At 39.7% G+C, this 18,052-nt stretch overlaps 1 protein-coding gene across 9 annotated transcripts in view; it reads right to left on the bottom strand.

Annotated features, from left to right (window-relative positions):
* LOC121329013 (plasma membrane calcium-transporting ATPase 3-like) overlaps nt 1-393 on the bottom strand; it is a 60,839-nt gene extending 60,446 nt beyond the window's left edge. For all 9 annotated transcript variants that reach the window (XM_041274190.1, XM_041274199.1, XM_041274191.1 and 6 more), the window contains exon 1: nt 103-393. In XM_041274190.1, coding sequence (XP_041130124.1) covers nt 103-319 — 217 coding nt within the window. In that variant the 5' untranslated portion in view covers nt 320-393. The remainder of the gene's footprint in view (nt 1-102) is intronic.
* Between the last annotated feature and the right edge of the window lie 17,659 nt (nt 394-18,052).

The following is an 18,052-nucleotide window of genomic DNA, read 5'->3' as shown; positions in this document are numbered from 1 at the left end:
TCAATAATAATAATAATAATAATAATAATAATAATAATAATAATAATAATAATAATGACCAAGACTATTACTATTACTACTATTGATACCAAGCCCGCTTACCTTCTGTGGGCGAGCTGTTCAGTCGACGGCAGAGTTCGTAAACATCCCCGTAGCTCTCCTCCACTTTCTGCAGTGCCTCCGGCCCCCGCAGCTCCATGAGCTCCCGCAGCTCCTCCAGACTACACCCGAACCCCCCGGCATGGCTGGCCTCGGCAGCAGCCCCCCCCCGCTGTGCTTTCGGGTAGAACCCCACCGCGCTGTTCGCTAAATCACCCATCCTTCCTGCAGAGCAGCTGAACCACGGCTCCAATCAAGTCCTTCTTGATGTTTACTTTGTAGTAGTTTGTGAGTTTTGTATATTGATTATTTTGTATATATATATCTATATATATTATATATATATAGATATATATATATAAATATCTATTTTTCTTTTTATCTTGAAAAAATCCTTGGAAAAATTTTTTTTTTTCATTATTATTATTATTATTATTATTATTATTATTATTATTATTATTATTAGGTTGTCTGTAATTTCTTTCTTTAATTTTTTGCCAAAGAAAATATTTTATTTGCTTTTATTGGAATTCTGTTCCCTGTTTCTCTCCTCCCAGGCAGATGGCCGTGTGTCTCAGCTCTAGTAGTCAATGATGCTGTCGTGTGCTGTCTTGATAAGAAGGGTTCCGTTGTGTTCCTGGCTGCCGCTAGATCGATCCCAATCCATGGGGAGTGTCAGTCCAGCCCAGGGATGACCTTGAATGCCAGTCTTCAGTTTGTTGGGGGTGTAAGGTCAGGGCTGGCGTCAAAGGTCAGGGGTTAGCACACCTGGAATCTCTGCAGCTCTGCTGAACCCTGAAACAAGAATAAGAATCAGTCAGCTTTCATCGGAAAATTCAGAAATAAAAACATTCGAGAAATCTGAGGCTGATTAAACTACAGCTGTTTTATACAGCTGTAAAAATTCAAAACCAGCCTGTCAGTGACATCCATCTCCATCCAGCAATATAAACCAGCCTGTCTGTGACATCCATCCCAACAATATAAACCAGACTGTCTGTGACATCCATCCCAGCAATATCAACCAGCCAATCAATGACACCGCATCACCAAAGCTGTTCATTCAGAACCAGAGCTAGCAGTGTGGTCAAAAAGTTGATGACAGTGACATTTATCAACAGCATGAACAGACTAGCATAGAATAAGAATTAGTACTGAAATGTCTAATCACAATTTGATAAGCAAAAATATAAGTGTGACACACGGACTGATGGATGGACAATTGCATGAGCAGTTCTTCATGTATATGGAAGAAATTGAGGTGTGACCTACATGCATATGACAGCCTTCACTATATCCCCATCCACATTGGGAAAATCAGAGCACATCCAGAATACCCCCTTTTCCACCTCCCCATCAACCCCCCTGCCCCTACTACCCAGCTCTCCACCTCCCCTTCCACCCCACTCCTACAAACCTCTCCACCTCCCCTCCTATACCAATCTCGCCCTACACCCCTTCTCCCACTCTATACCTCCCCTCCTACCCCCTCACCAACTCTTCCTAAACCAACTATCCCCTTCCCACCTCCTACACCCCTCTCCACCTCCCCTTCTTCCCTCCTACCGCCCTCTCCTCTTCTCCTTTAAACCCCTATCCACCTCCCCTTCTCCCCCATACTACCCCCCTCCTACACCCCTCTCCACCTCACCTCTAAACCCCTTCTCCCCCCTCCTACCCACATCTCCACCTTCTCTTCATCTCCCTCCTCTACCGTCTCCTCCCTATTTTTTACACTGAGAATTCTGGGAGCCTGGAACCAACTCCCCAGTAACGTAGTTGAAGCTGACAGACCGGGATCCTTCAACAAGCTCCTTGATGAGATTCTGGGATCAATAAGCTACTAACCAAACAATCAAATGGCCTCTTCTCGTTTCTAGCCTTTCTTATGTTCTGGGGTAAGGGATAGGAGTTGGGGGTAGGGATGGGGTGTGTGAGGATATGGGGTAGGGGATTGGGTATAGGGGATAGGGGTGGCAGTTCTGATGAGGGGGATGGTTTGACTTGTGACCCTCTCTTCCACTGGGGGTAGTGGCTAGGAGATAGGGGGTGGAGGTGATGGTACAGAGAGTAGGCTGTGGAGTCTGTATAGAGACACAGCCCCCTCCTCTGCTGTTTATGTTGCTATGGTGTTCTCACCTCTGTTTGCCTTCCTGTGTGTTTCTGGTTTCTGTGGAAACTAGCTCATGCTTCATTTAGGCTGCACTTCAACTCTATGGATTGTTCAGTTTGTGTTCAGCATTCAGCCCTCATCACCACCCTCCATTCCAGAGGGGCTGTACACAATCACAGGACCCTGAGATTCAGATCCCTGTTTCAGGACTTAATCACAGACCACATTTTGCAATGTAAAGAAACCTTTAATATTATGACCACCATCTGTATTAATGTATCAAACCTGTGGGGGAAGTATTGAATTAACTCTCTGTCTGTCTGCAGCACCCAGCCCCCCAGACTGGAACCCAAGCCTGAGGAAGGTGAAAGGTAGGATGAGAGGCTAATGAATTAGCCAGCTGTCTGTCTGTGCCACATAGCCTCCCCAGGCCTCCAGAGGAAGGCGAGAGGCTGTTTGCTGGCACACTGGCTTGGGGGAGTGCTGAACTCACACAGATGTTATAGAAATCCTGTTTTCTTCTTGTTATGTAATTTGTCTGTGGGATTACAGAGAGCTCTGCTGCATTATTGCTGACTCTTAGTTCCTGTTTCCTTTGACAGAATAAATGGTTGTTTTTTTATTATAAATTATGTATGAGAAGTCAACCAATTACTGCTAAGGATTTTTCAATATTCCAGTCCCTCTTATGACCCTGTGTATAGATGGATCTAAAGTTAAGAAATCAACAGCACTTCTTTGTTTAACCCTCTGCGGTCCTATGTCGGACCAGGTCCGACATTTCAATTTTTCCTTTCTGGTCCGATGTCAGACCTTGTCCGACATCATCAAAAAAACGTCAAGCACAGGTCTATAGTCGTTTTCTCTAGCCGAGAAAAGCTTTCAATGGCCGAGTGAGGCCAATAGAACCCGAGAGAAGCCGAATGAATATGAGCAATATGCATAATCCCTTCACCACAGACCTAACACTGACATAAACAAACAAGATAGCCGCTTCTGTATCCAGCGCAGAAAGAATATTACAGAGATGTTTTTGCTTTTTGAGATGTTACAGTAATAAAATAATGACTTGGATTGCATTATTGAGGAATTTGGTGATAAAGAGTGATCAGGAGATGTATATCAGTATGCACGACTATGAAGAGGTATGTGATAAATACAGTGAACAAGGGGTGGGGCAGGGCTGGAGATGCAGTACTGAGTGTCCTGTAGATATGGAGTGTCTTTTAAACCTGTTTTACTGTGAATAAAATTAGTTTAAAACAGCATGTGTAAAATAAACAATGCATGTGAAAATAAATTGGACCTGATGCGCCTGACAGGTGCTGAATAAATGGACCGTAAAAGGTTAGTGGCCATTGCTGAGTACAATGTGAGTTTCTGTGGTTTATAGTAAGGTAGCACTGATTAGAACAGAAAGATTAAAGATTAAAGAGAGTTCATTTTTCAAAGGAAATCTGTTCCAGTTACACTCCCCAGGTCTCCTCCGCAGTGTCTTCTGGTTCATGTCAGTGAATAGGGGAAGCAGGTAAGTGAAGGAATGGGGGGCCTCCAAAGAAGTGCAACACCATCTAAAAGCACAGCTTGTAGATGTTTTTAACCTAGTGTAGTACCAGAAACCACTTTGAAATACAGATACTTATAACAATAAGAGGCACCCACACACTATGTATTAACTTACAGCGGGTCATTCACACAACTTTAGTTGTTTACCGTTTTACTGCTGGAAATGTTTCATTGTTCTGTTAAAACCCTTTGCAATGTTGTTTGCAATGATTCTGAAGGATTCTTATACCTAGGACTTATTTATTGTGTCAGTGTTGATGTGCTTTAACTATATAGGCTCATAACTATATGAGCTAGTAATGGGGAGAAACTGAGTCAAGCAGACAAGTGTTTCAGCCAGTGCACAATGTGCCTTCATCAGTGTGATTAAAAATGGAAGAAACTGAGTCAAGCAGACAAATCACTTCAGCAGTCTCTTCTGGTTCATGACAGTCAACAGGGGAAGTAGCTGATTGGTCTGAAAACATGTCAGTCAAGAGGGGAAGCAGCTAGATTGGTTAACGAAAGGATGGAAGCTATTGAAGCTATTGAAGGGGTGGTGACCCGGGGACCTTACCCACTGAAGATCAAGTTATTGTAACACAGTGATGCGAACTATACCCTACATGACCCTTAATGGCAGCCAGACAGACAATGCTATGGCAGACACACAGAACAATACAATGGTGCTCTATTGGGAAATGGATCTGAAGGGGAAGGCAGAGTAGCATTTTTAAAAACTAGTTTTTCGGGTAAAAAAATTGCATTCGTCTCGATTAATGCCCCAATGACATTTCATCCAAGTTTCCTTAGTTCACTGACCAAACTGCTTTCCAAACTTTCTGACTATAGCTTAATTATTGGCGCTGATATGAATTTGGTGTTAAATGCAGCTTTAGACAGATCATGTATGCAGCACGGAAGCTCACAGCACACCTCCTCCTCTGCCCTGTGGAGATTTATATCTGACCTCGGGTTAGTCACTGCCTGGTGAGTGTTTAATCCTTCGGCTAAAGATTTTACTTATTTTTCTGCTAGACATTCTGCTAGTCTTTCTCTAGGATTGATTTCATTTTCACATCGAAATCTGTATTTTCCCAAACACATGCAGTTGATATTATACCAATGTTATATTATACCAATATTATACTAGTTTAATATTTCCAGATACTACAAATAAAGCCGCAAGGTGGAAATTAAATACCACTTTACTACAAAATGAATCTTTTCAAACTTCATCCCAGTCCAAACTAGATGAATTTCTCACTTTTAATAGAGGTATAGTGAGTTATCCTTGCGTTTTGTGGGATGCAATAACGGGCTTTATTAGGAGTTCCACTACACTATTCGCCTCTAATCTTAATAAATCCCGTTTGTGTAAAATCAAAGAGCTTGAATCCAAGTTTGCCCTTCTGGACCACACGCTAACAAGCTCATTCTCTGAAGTCGTTACACTCAAATTAGATATTGCTAGGAGGGATCTTAATATATTGCTTAGATGGAGTGCAGAGATTTTTATCCATAGGGCGAGACAGAACTATTATTTCCTTGGCAGCAGACAGAGTCACCTCCTTGCCTTAAGGCTTTGCAATAATGACATTTTTGCTAATATTTCCTTTATAAAAATATGAGAGGTGATATAGTTTCTGATCCGTCTCTGATTAACTGTGAATTTTGTTCATTCTAATCGAAACTGTATACTTCTGGTATTTCATTTGATAGTGACAAATGTAAACAACTTGTTGAAGGTCTCCAGTTACCATGTCTCTCGGATGGCGAATCAGCAGCTTTAGGCACCCCGGTCTCTTTGATAGAGTTAAAACAGGCATTGCAAATATGGGCAGAGTGCCTAAGTTTTATTTCTCTTTCTGTGACCAGCTAGGACCATTACTATTGGAAATGATGCAGACAGCCTCGGAGATGGGCTCTTTCAGCAGAGATGTTAACTCCGTTATTATTTCATTATTACAAAAAAATGAAAAAGACCCTTTTCTTTGTTCCAGTTATCGCCCCCTTTTCTTAATAAATTCTGACATTAAACTGTATGCCAAGGTGCTCGCACATAGACTTGAGACCTACATGGCTAAACTAATTCATCACGATCAAACAGGATTTATTAAGTCCCGATTGGCGATAGATAATGTTCGTCGCTTCCTTCATATTATTCATGCTGCCAGGAATAGTAAAACTTAATGTTTGGTTATGTCTCTAGATGCTGAAAAGGCTTTTGATCGGGTGGAGTGGGTCTATCTTTGCCCTTAGATTACATGGGTTTGGGGACAAAATTTATCAAATTTATCATTTATCATTATTCATTAAAATGTTATATGCAAACCCCTCCGCGATGGTGATGTTGGAGTCCAAGTGTTCATCACAGTTCTCTATTGCACGGGGTACTCGACAATGTTGCCCTCTCTCCGTCGCTTTTTTCAATATCATTGGAGCCTCTTGCACAAGCAATTGACAGTATGCTAACTTAGTTCCCATCAACATAAAACATACGCAACATCGCATCTCGCTGTATGCTGATGATATCCTGTTATTTTTTGAGGATATCTCTCAATCACTGCCATCCATACTTTCTGTTTCCAATGATTTTAGCACTTTTTCAGGATATAAGATTAATTGGTCTGTCTGCCTGTCACAAAGACAGCTGTAGTGGGTGATGTCAGACCAGAATCAGGAACCAGGAGATAAAGAACAGAGAGGTGGAGTTGGGTGGAGCTGAGCGATTGGTTTCGCTCAGCATTTAATGAATGAACAGAACAGTAAATAAAAAGGTTGTAACAAACAAAAACACAGGACATGGCACTTTTGCCAAATTAAAGAGACAAACAAAACAAACTACACAGACAAACACGGTGAGCTGATATTTTAAATATTAACTAGTATTATTATTATAACCTCTGTCTCCAATCCCATTCTCCACTCACCGAACACACAACCCCGAGTGAGTAATAACAAGCTGCTTTTATGCAGCTGTACTGAGACTCGATTACTAATCAATCATTCAACTGGAGTCGCAGTACAACTGCACGTAAATTAATAAAGTGCAATTCCCCGTGCTCACATATTATTACATTTTACTTGCACGTGAAGTGCTGTGCAATCCTCGTCCCTAAATACAAATATACATTTTAAACATTCGTGTTACACAGACCTGTTTATATCCCGTGTACCAATGACTATACACCAACATTAACACACAACACACAACACAAAATACACACAGAGGCTGGGCACTTTGCCACACTGCCCTACTGCCTTTAAATGCAGATATGTTAAATAGTATTTTGCCAGTAAACATACTGGTGGTTAAACATTTTAGATATCCTGGAGTGGAAATTTATTCATCTTTGCACATGACTGTACCAACCAACTTTAATAACATACTTAGAAATACCTGAGATAGACTTAAACAGATGGATGCAACTTCTTAATTCGCTTCAAGCCCATATTTCCATAATAAAAATGAATGTTCTTCCATGTATTAATTTTTTTAGCTCAATGCTTCCACTCCCGCCCCCCCAGGTTACTGGACTAATTTGCACTCCTTAATTTCTAAATTTTTTGGTACTTTCATGTACTACATCGTGAAAAACCATCAGGAGGATTAGCTTTACCAGATTTCAATCTTTATTTTTGGTCATTTGTACAGTGCCTGCTCACAATTTGGTTTGAGGCTGATGCGCCTGTCTCATGGCGACAACTGGAAGAAAACTTAATCTTTTCTCACAGATTACAAGACCTGGTTTATTGTAACATTTCCCTGAAGCAATGTAAATTATGATTTGGTCCTACTGTCTCTTACTTGACACAGTGTGACGATTAGAACAAAGTGATTTTCGCATTCTCCCATTTTTGACAATGCTGCATTTCTAACTGGCAGTCACCCTTTCATTTTTCTTCAATGCTCTTATTTAGGGATTCACACTTTAATGGATATTACTACATACAACTACCTTTGTTCATTCCATGACCTCCAATTACATTATAATCTACCAAGTACTTCTTTCTTTTTTTATTTGCGTCTTCGTTCCGCAATGCATGCTTACGGTGTTCCCTGGGGCACAGAGCTACCGTCTCACCCTTTACATAATATGTTGAACGTACGGGGTAGTAAAACGGGTCTGATTTCCAAACTATATACTCATCTGCTGAGAACCTCATATAAACCACTTGCATTAACCTCTATTTGGTATAGGGACATACCTCATGTAGAGAGAGACATTTCCTGGGATACTGTTTGGAACAATTTAAGTTGTGTTTCTAAAAACACTAATCATCAATTGATCCATTTCAATTTTGCCCATAGAATGTATTTAACCCCTCACAGACGATTTCTAATGGGACTCACTGACACTTTGATGGGCGCATTGTGCCCCCAGGGAATGGCGGGCACCTTTTTTTCATATGGTGTGGGAATGTCCAGATGTGGCTGTGTTTTGGGGGCGGGTTTGCTCATCTCTGTCTACTGTTCTGGGGACAACTGTACCTAGCTCAACACTGATTCTCCTATTGAATGATGATTCATCTCTTGATCTGTCTTTACAACAGAAGTGAATCTGGCTGGCTGGTGTTACTGCTGCCAAAAGAATAATTGCCCTGCACTGGCAGCCTCTGCACTCCCTCCCCTGGCATCAGTTGGTCCTTGCCTTTCTTGACGTGGTTCATATGGAGCTTTCTATTGCTCTGGTTCATGGAGCCAGGGAAGGGACTCTGCGGGACTGGAGTACTACAGCAGACACCATTAAAGCGCTGTTGAAACCACCAACAAATACCACTGGCTGAAATAGTGTCTTAGGGTTCTTTGTAATCTGGGGAGGGAGGGGTTGCCACAAGGGGTTGGGGGGTGGGGGGGGGGGGGGAGGCGGAGGAGGATGGGGATATGGGGGGGGGTAATGGGATTGATGTTCTGTGCTAGATTGTTGTATTGTCTTATTTCCCTTAAAATAATTAAAATTTGATCACAAAAAAGATAAATATAATTCGCTGAGCTTATTAACAAATTACTATTAAGAAAAATGAATTGACCTTACTGTTATGTGTGCGTTTTTCATATAGGAAAATCTAAGAGCTCTGACATGATAGCAAAACACTGTCAGTCACAAGGTTGGTTCATATTGGTGCCCTTCTCTCTCAAACAGATTTGAATGAGCCATCAGTCCAGTGGTACCTTATAATGAATTTTTAGTAGTGATGGGCACCAATATCGATATTTTGATAGGATATCGATAATGTTCAATATCGATAACATTTGTCATATTGCGATATTGTCAGATTTTAACATTTTTGCTTCATCAATAACTTTTTTGATGAAACTTGAGAGCTTTTGGTGAAATACATGTGGTTTATCTAACTACTAAGCTAAACATCCTTTTTTTGAAGTTTTAACAATAATATAAATTTGCAATGCTGTAATGGTTTTATTTTTAAATGGAAGAACAGATACGTTTTTCAGAAATATCATGCACCACACAAACTCTCCATAAAGAGATGTATGGACAGTGCACAGAAACATGCTGTTTATTGATAATGCTGCTGCAATACAATAACCCTGTTTTTTTGGGGGGTTTTTTGAGCATGCAACATCGACAATGGATAATTGCAAAGCTTAAGACATTGTTTATTAAGATTTCCAGAAACCTTCTGCCAAGTCCTGCATAAAAAAATTTATTCTCAAACCGAACAAAGTAGGTATTCAAGGAAATGCATGTACATGGATTAGGGAGCGGTTAACATGTAGAAAAGAGAAAGTACTGATTAGAGGAAAAAACTCAAAATGGAATGAGGTAACCAGTGGAGTACCACAGGGATCATTATTAGGTCTTCTTCTCTTCCTAATCTACATAATGACTTAGATTCTGGTATAGTAAGCAAACTTGTTAAATTTGCAAATGACACAAAAATAGGAGGAGTGGCAAACACTGTTGCAGCAGCAAAGGTCATTCAAAATGATCTAGATAGCATTTAGAACTGGGCAGACACGTGTCAAATGACATTTAATACAGAAAAGTGTAAGGTATTGCAAGCAGGCAATAAAAATGTAAATTATAAATTCCACATGAGAGATACTGAAATTGAAGAAGGAATCTATGAAAAAGTCCTAGAAGTTTATGTTGAATCAGAAATGTCTTCATCTAGACAATTTGGGGAAGCTGTAAAAAAGGTCAACAAGATGCTCAAAATATATAGTGAAAAGTACTGAATTTAAATCAAGGAAAGTAATGTTAAAACTTTACAATGCATCAGTAAGACCTCATCTAGGATATTGTGTTCAGTTCTGGTCACCTCACTACAAAAAGGATACTGATGAGCTAGAAACAGTGCAAAGAAGAGCTAACAGAATTATTCCTGGTTTAAAATGCAGACAGGCTAAAAAAAATATATATATTCAATTTTGAACAAAGAACACCCTGTGGCGATCTGATTCAAGCATTCAGAATTCTAAAAGGTATTCACAATGTTGACCCAAGAGACTTTTTCGACCTGAAAAAAGAAACAAGGACCAAGGGTTATAAATAGAGATTAGATAAAGGGGCATTCAGAAGAAAAAATAGGAGGCAGTTTTTTACACAGTGAATTGTGGGAGTCTAGAACCAACTCCGCAGCAATGTTGTTGAAGCTGACACCCTGGGATCCTTCAACAAGCTGCTTGATGACATTCTGGGATCAAGCTACTAACAACCAAACGAGTAAAATGGGCTGAATGGTCTCCTCTCATTTGTAACATTTCTTATGTTCTTTAAAAAATAAATAAATAAATTTTTGTGTGTGTGTGTGTATGTATGTATGTATGTATGTATGTATATATATATATATATATATATATATATATATATATATATATATATATATATATATATATATATATATATATATATAGCTGTTGTGTTTCTGTATGTTGGAAGACTATGTAAGTATTATTGATATCAATGTCATATTTTCATATCTTTACCCAGCACAGGAAGGTAGAATGACTGGGGGTGAGTCTCCCTGCATAGGTAAGAGTCTCATCTTTAAATATCTGCTGTAATTCCACCCACCCATATTATCAATTTACTCACAACACAGAAATATTCTGTGTTGGACAATTGTTCTTCACTTTACCCCAAAAGCATGTTTATGTATTGGTGACTGCCAAGAATTACAGCACATTGAACTCTGTAGCAGTCTTAAAAAGGCTTAACATGGTTATGGTTCCATTTACAATACCATGAAATAACATTTAGATCCTACTGGGACTCAATTTGAAACTAGACTTGTGCATTTCCATCAGCAGCTCATTGACATCAAATCCAATTCAAAAGGACTGCTGCCTGGCTGCCTGCCTACCTGCCTGCCTGTCAGCCCCAGGTAGGATTGTGGGCTGGCTGAACCTCAATCTCTACACACTGGTGGAAGATTCCTACATCCAATGCACTGGAAAGAGACAGGTTTAAAAAGTACTGTATATGAAGGTTGTGAATATATGATACTGTCATATTGGGGAGTACTGAATTAATATATGAACAGCAGTTCTATCAAATGCAGCTGATGTTTGACTGGTGCTGTAATGTCTAGCTGCAGATTGGATTGTAGACTGCAAGTGGAGTCTGAACCAATTTGAAACTGGGAACGAGAGGAGGTTAATGACTAGATTCATAGTGCAGATGGAAATGCAGCAGTAGTCTAGTTTCATCTGTAAAAACTTTTACTGGGTCACCTCTCTTTCTCCTCACTGTATTCCTAAACTGGGTTACTGTGGCTCCTAACTAGGACAGCAATGAATACACTGCAGACCACAAACAGAAGCTTTCCAACACAACTCTATTATTAACACTCTGCAGCATACGGTCTGCTTACAGGAGTCCCACCCAAACCCACTTCCTTACCTCTTATTGGCGATATTAACATGATCACTGCCCTCCTTTAAAGGAGTGCTAACTATCTTCAAAATCCATTTTCTTACCTCTTATCAGCAATAGCAACATTACAACTTGTCCCCATTGTATTGTGCTGAGAATCTTTGGCTTCTGCACTTATTTTTATGTTAATTTGGAAAATGCAAATATTTCAAACACAGCGCTGTAGACAAACTGTTGCATCCAGATATTTGTTGCTATAGTCACATCACTGCCGAGAGTTTGAACTACAACACAGTATGAAGTGATTGGAAGAGAATGGATTTCAAAGTTTTGGTTAGCACTCCTTTAGAGGAGGACCAGCAATAATGGTGCCGGTGATAAGAGGGAAGGAAAGGCAAGTCAACACCTTCTTGCCTTACAAAGACTTCCTGAAAGTAAATCAGCCAGATTTTGCAGATATTTTTAAATGAACTGCCCATTTAAGACCTGCATAGTGAATGGAAGAATGTGCATGACTTAACTATACAGTATCACAAGATCCACTCAATAAAAAAAAAATATTAATAAAAGGGAAAATATCTCTACATTAAAAACTCCTGAATACAGTATATCATGCCAAACTATTAAATATCATGAGAAATGTTTTGGACTAGTTGCCTTTCCCAATGTCACTGAATTTATTAAGCTTCCTTTAGTATGAATAGAGTATCTAGAAACCAGGTCAGAAATGTGGCTTGTTACAGGGTCACACTCTGCTGATTCACGGGTAAGCAGCTGTCTCTGGGTTTGTCTGTTTTTAGTTCAGTGCAGCTCGGCTCTGATTTTAGCACTATGGACAGGGCAGTCAGAACTACTGCCATGGCACTACATAACATAAGTTAACTCTTATTGAATAGTGTGTTACGAAGAGAGAACTTTCAAGATGGCTGATAAAACAGCACTAGTTGTTTTTGGATAAATTTATGGAAGATTGTGCAGAAAATCTGCTGTTTAATGCCTCTATTGCACTTGCATCGAGAGCCAACATCATGGCTTTAGCGGCAGTGAATTCAAACACATGCGAGAGTCCTTTTACAGTTTGAAAACTACGCTGAGAGCATTGTTCCTTGGTACTATGATTGTTGCATATTGCATGTTTCATTTACAGGTAGCTACAGTGCAGTTTACGCTTACAATTAAGAGGTTTCTATCATATATAAGTGTTGTTGTAAAGCAAAATAAAATTAAAAGAACAATAAAAATAGAACAATTTAGTTTCTCAACAATTCAACCCAGTAACATTTTTATAAAGCAAACATATAAAAAATAAACTTTCAAAAGAAATGATTCTTTAACGATTTTAATGATCAGCGATTCTTTGAATACATCTGTGAATGACTTCAGCAGTTAGTTTCTTTGTTTTGCAACCTTTTCATTTCAAATCTGCCTTTTCTGTTCCTTCCTACTTCCTTACAATTGAAGTATTACTGTTTGTTTGTTTTTTTCTTTCCAATATGATTTAAGTCTTATTGTACCTATATCATTGTGTTTATATTATGCTCTTGGTTAGATAGAAATATAACACTGCAAAAGTACTTAATTTTGTAAAGTTATCTTATTCTAACGTGCCGACCGAACAAAAAACAAGACGAGCGTTTCAGATGTTGCATGCGACGCTGCAGATTCACTTTGTTCAAAAGGAAACATAGTCAAATAATCACTCTGTTAGTTTTTTTTTTTTTTAACGAAAAATAATGCATGCAGATATGTTCGTTAAAAAGTATGTAAAAATATGTGGGGAAACATCACAGTCGCCGCATCAGTATTGTATCTCCGCCATTTTGAAACGCCCTGCGAGTAAGCTCCTCAGAATGTTAGCTATGTTACGAAGCGCTCTGGAGCGCTCTGCCTATTGAACAAACCCCTGATTTCAGCACCATGGACAGTGCATTCAGTACACTGCATAGATAAACACAGTGCAGGCACGGGGCAAGGAGATGGACTGCACAGACATGCATATACACAAACTGCACAGACAGGCATATACACAGACTGCACAGACAGGCATACACACGGACTGCACACAGATAATGCACAGACAGAAAGACACACAGACTGCACAAACAGGCATACACGCAGACTGCACCTACAGACTGCACAGACAGGCATACACACGGACTGCACACACAGAATGCATAGACAGGCATACACACTGACTGCACACACACAGACACACAGACTGCAGACAGGTGTACACGCAGACTGCACACACAGACTGCACAGACAAGCATACACACAGACTGCACAGACAGGCATACACTGACAAATACTACTGGTTTACATATACAGACAGACATAGAGACTGATCGACCAATAGATAGCATACGGATAGATAGATAGATAGATAGATAGATAGATAGATAGATAGATAGATAGATAGATAGATAGATAGATAGATAGATAGATAGATAGATAGATAGATAGATAGATAGATAACTATCAAACTATAGAAAGGGCACAGTCTCGGTATGTGTCACCTATTATTAGCAGTTAAATAACCTATTTCAGATCTAACAGACCTCGATATATTCTAATAACATCGGCACTGCGATACTCTGCACACACAACATAGGCGGTCTTGCTCTAGCTGGACAGGATGCCCTTACAATGCCCCTGACTCGATTAGCGGGGTCTGCTGCAATACACCTCCCTCCCCCTCCCGAGAAATAATGGGGGAAAAAATGTCACAGCAACCGAGCATGGAATCCCGCCTACCAGCTCCGCCGACCAACCGCTGCATATATCTACCTCTTATGTCACGGAGAAAAACCAATGGGAGGTTTGGGGTGTAGAGCTAGCGGGATATGCTGTCTCTATTGCTGTAGGACCCTCCCCCTACCCTGCAGTCTAGAAAATTGAGCAAGAAAAAAAAAATTCTCCGCTGGTCTGTATATAGCAATGCAGCAATGTATATCAGCGAAAGCATTCGGAAGATAGGAGAGAGGGGCTATACTTTAGCCGATGTAATACCGGCTATTTTCATGTATTATTTTGGCTCAATAATGTGTCCTTATAAACAACCTTCAAATATGCCTCCCCCCCCATGCACACAGACCACACCACCCCTAGCTCCCTTTTACCATTTACTCAAGACCGATCATTTCAATCTGAAACATGAGCGTCCCGTCAAAGCCCGGCGTACTCGTTGTTGCATTCATCCCACTGTAGCAAACTACTCTTTTTTGTGGGGGCGGGCAAATATATATATATATATATATATATATATATATATATATATATATATATATATATATATATATATATATAGTTGTTGTTGTTGTTGTTGTTTGAACCGTTAATAGTGGTTCAGTTAACACTAAAAATAATCACACTTAAAAATTCGAAAATAAATACATAAAAATGTTAAATCTGAAAAAATAAATCTGAACTTATGGAAACCACCTGGCTGTACAAACCCTAGCCCGTCCCGGATGCCCCCGGATATTCAATTCACACGTATCAGTGTGCGCCCCTTCAACCGAGTTTCAGTCCAATTGAATATTGTGTTTGACCGGAGCCGAGGAACGAAGCGATGCTCTAAGAATATAATGGAGATTTTACCCGCAGCATCATCGCACAGCAGCAGCATTTCAAACACAAAAACTGTCCGGTCAACCGACCTTTGCATTGAAATTATTCAACTAACAAAAAAACATACATGAAATCCCAACCGCGAATCTGTCAGCATGAGGTAAGCGCGCTGAATTCGGTCATACCTACCTAGAAAAAACATGCCAGAGGTTACTTCTCTAAACTCCTGTTAAAAAGCACGACATAAATAAATACATATATAATGTTGTACTTACCAGGCCATGATTTGTGGATGACGTTGTTTAGACTGACACAGGAATTACATTTTTTTGTCCAAAAAAAACCCCCAAACAAAACAAAAAAAACGACAGATGTGTCTTTAAGAAAGAAAATGGGTTATATTTATATATTTATATGAATACACACAAACATAGATATACATATAGGTATATATCATTTGGAATATCTATGTATATATATAATTACATAAATGTGCTTTCAAAAATAAATGGTTAAAGCGCGGAACTGCAGGCGATGCGAGGGTCTACATGCTGCTCCCGAACAGAACGCCAGTCTCTTCTTGGTGTTCCATCTGCAGAACGCAACAGCCAAGAAAGATGCGCTGGGGGGATGCGCACCGACACCGCCTTCCAAAAACACACTGCCAGCACCGCAGTCCCGCTCCGGCATCGCTCCGCGTCACAGAACACGTATCTAGACAGGTATATTTAGAAATGTCTGGGTGGTGATCTCGTGGGGGGATAGTTGGTCGGTCAGGTATTTGGGTGTCGCCCCCCCTAGAGCGAGTTGGTCGTTCCCGGTATGAACCTCATGTCTGTGCTGTGGGTACCACACACAGGTCCTGTCATTGAAATAGCTGCAATCCTCATCACTGTACAAAGAGCACACGATCTCCTCTTTCTCACTCACACGCTATACACAGGGTCGTAGCCAGCCATGAAAAATCTCAGCGGCACTTGCCCGTGCCCCGTGCACAACCCCCCCACACACACTACTGAAGTTTTTAGAACAAAAGAAAAAAGATAGGAGGACATTACTTTTTGTTTCTTATTTAAATACAAAAGTTTAGATAACAGCTGTTTTTTTTTCTGAATAAGTTACTATTATATAATTTTGAACTTGAGATTCTAAATTTGCAGGACCTGTGTGGTAGCTTTTTCTTTGCAAAATTTGAATTCAATATTAAAGCAAATATGAATGCACCAATGCCAGAATATTTGGTGTATACTTAGTTTTAAATCATAATCTATCAAACTTGAATTTTAACAGTGATGTCATTATCGAAATACTAAGAACACTAAAGAGTGCTTACATACATCAAGTTCTGTGTGACATTTATTATAAAATCTCATTCAGCAAGAAAATAAGCTTAAGCACATCATAACCAATGAGGGTTGCAGATCCAGCTTTTCTGCTGACCAGTCGATTTGATTGGCTGTTTTGCTGTGTTCTGTCTTACACTCTTGAATATGCATTTGACCTCTATTGATGTGATTGGCTAGCAGTGAGGGTCCTTGCAAACTACAGCCCCATGAACTTGACACAACCTTTAATTCAACTATCACTGTCAATAAAATAAATAAACCTTCAAGTATCCCACTTACTTCAAATGCAAAAGTCAAATGCTTCTAAACTACACCAGAATGGATATTTTGGGTTTCTGGTTTTCAGGTTTTATTGCACTATATCTACACATCGAGTGACATGCATTTTATTTTGCAGCAAAGCAACGTGTATAAGGGCCTAAATAAATAATTATTAGTATAAATATAAGCAAGACCCATGCCTCGGGTGCCTCATAGCTGGCTACAGCCTTGCACACTGGTGCTTTATACCCTGCATGGTATTGTAGAGTGTCTTCAATTGTTCATATTACACATTCCAACTGCATTGTTCAGCTCAGAGATGAATGTGCCTTTTTGTTTCTTACAGACATGTGTGAGCTGTTGCTTTACTCGACAACGTGTTAATGAATTCATTGAATTCATTTTCTACAGTAAAAACAAATTGACAGCAGCTTTTTGGGGATCAAATTCTATTGCCAGCAGGCAACGCCTAAAGACTGCTGCCACTATTCTAACAAAGACAGAAGAAAAAGAAACATTGCTATTGTATTGCCAGTAGAGAAAAATAAATGGGTAATGATTAATTGGTTTTGTGGAGCTACAGACAGCAGTGAACTCAGCAGCCTTAGAGCCAATAATATTATCATACAGACAGTAACACCCATAAGAACTCCAGTAATATTATCATACAGACAGTAACACCCATACAGAACTCCAGTAATATTATCATACAAACAGTAACACCCATACAGAACTACAGTAATATTATCATACAGACAGTAACACCCATAAGAACTCCAGTAATATTATCATACAGACAGTAACACCCATACAGAACTCCAGTAATATTATCATACAGACAGTAACACCCATACAGAACTACAGTAATATTATCATACAGACAGTAACACCCATAAGAACTCCAGTAATATTATGTCAGAAGACACTTTTGATATTCAGGGCCTAACAGTCACTCCACCGACATCAGACCCTTTTTACTGTAGCACAGGACCTGTTTGAATTGGCTTCCCATTACCATTAGGACACTTTGAAACAGGTGGAACCACTTTCAATGGAAAATGCTAAATCCAACCAGATCAACCCTTTTGATTTTTGCCGGGGGGGGGAATATTAAATAGGTACCTGCTTAATTTGTATAACATTCCTCATGCTGTCAGAATTGAGGTTTTGTGAATGTTCTTATCCTGGCCATTTTTGGGAACACGAAAAAGAGTCAGAAAGTTAAAACCCTGCTCCAAACACCCTCCCGATGGTCGGAAAAGCTTTGAGGG

This window comes from Polyodon spathula, chromosome 16 (assembly GCF_017654505.1).
Source record: "Polyodon spathula isolate WHYD16114869_AA chromosome 16, ASM1765450v1, whole genome shotgun sequence".
NCBI classification, from domain to species: Eukaryota; Metazoa; Chordata; class Actinopteri; order Acipenseriformes; family Polyodontidae; genus Polyodon; species Polyodon spathula.
The sequence above is the reverse complement of the archived record's forward strand: the minus strand, read 5'-3'. Positions and strand labels throughout refer to the sequence as shown.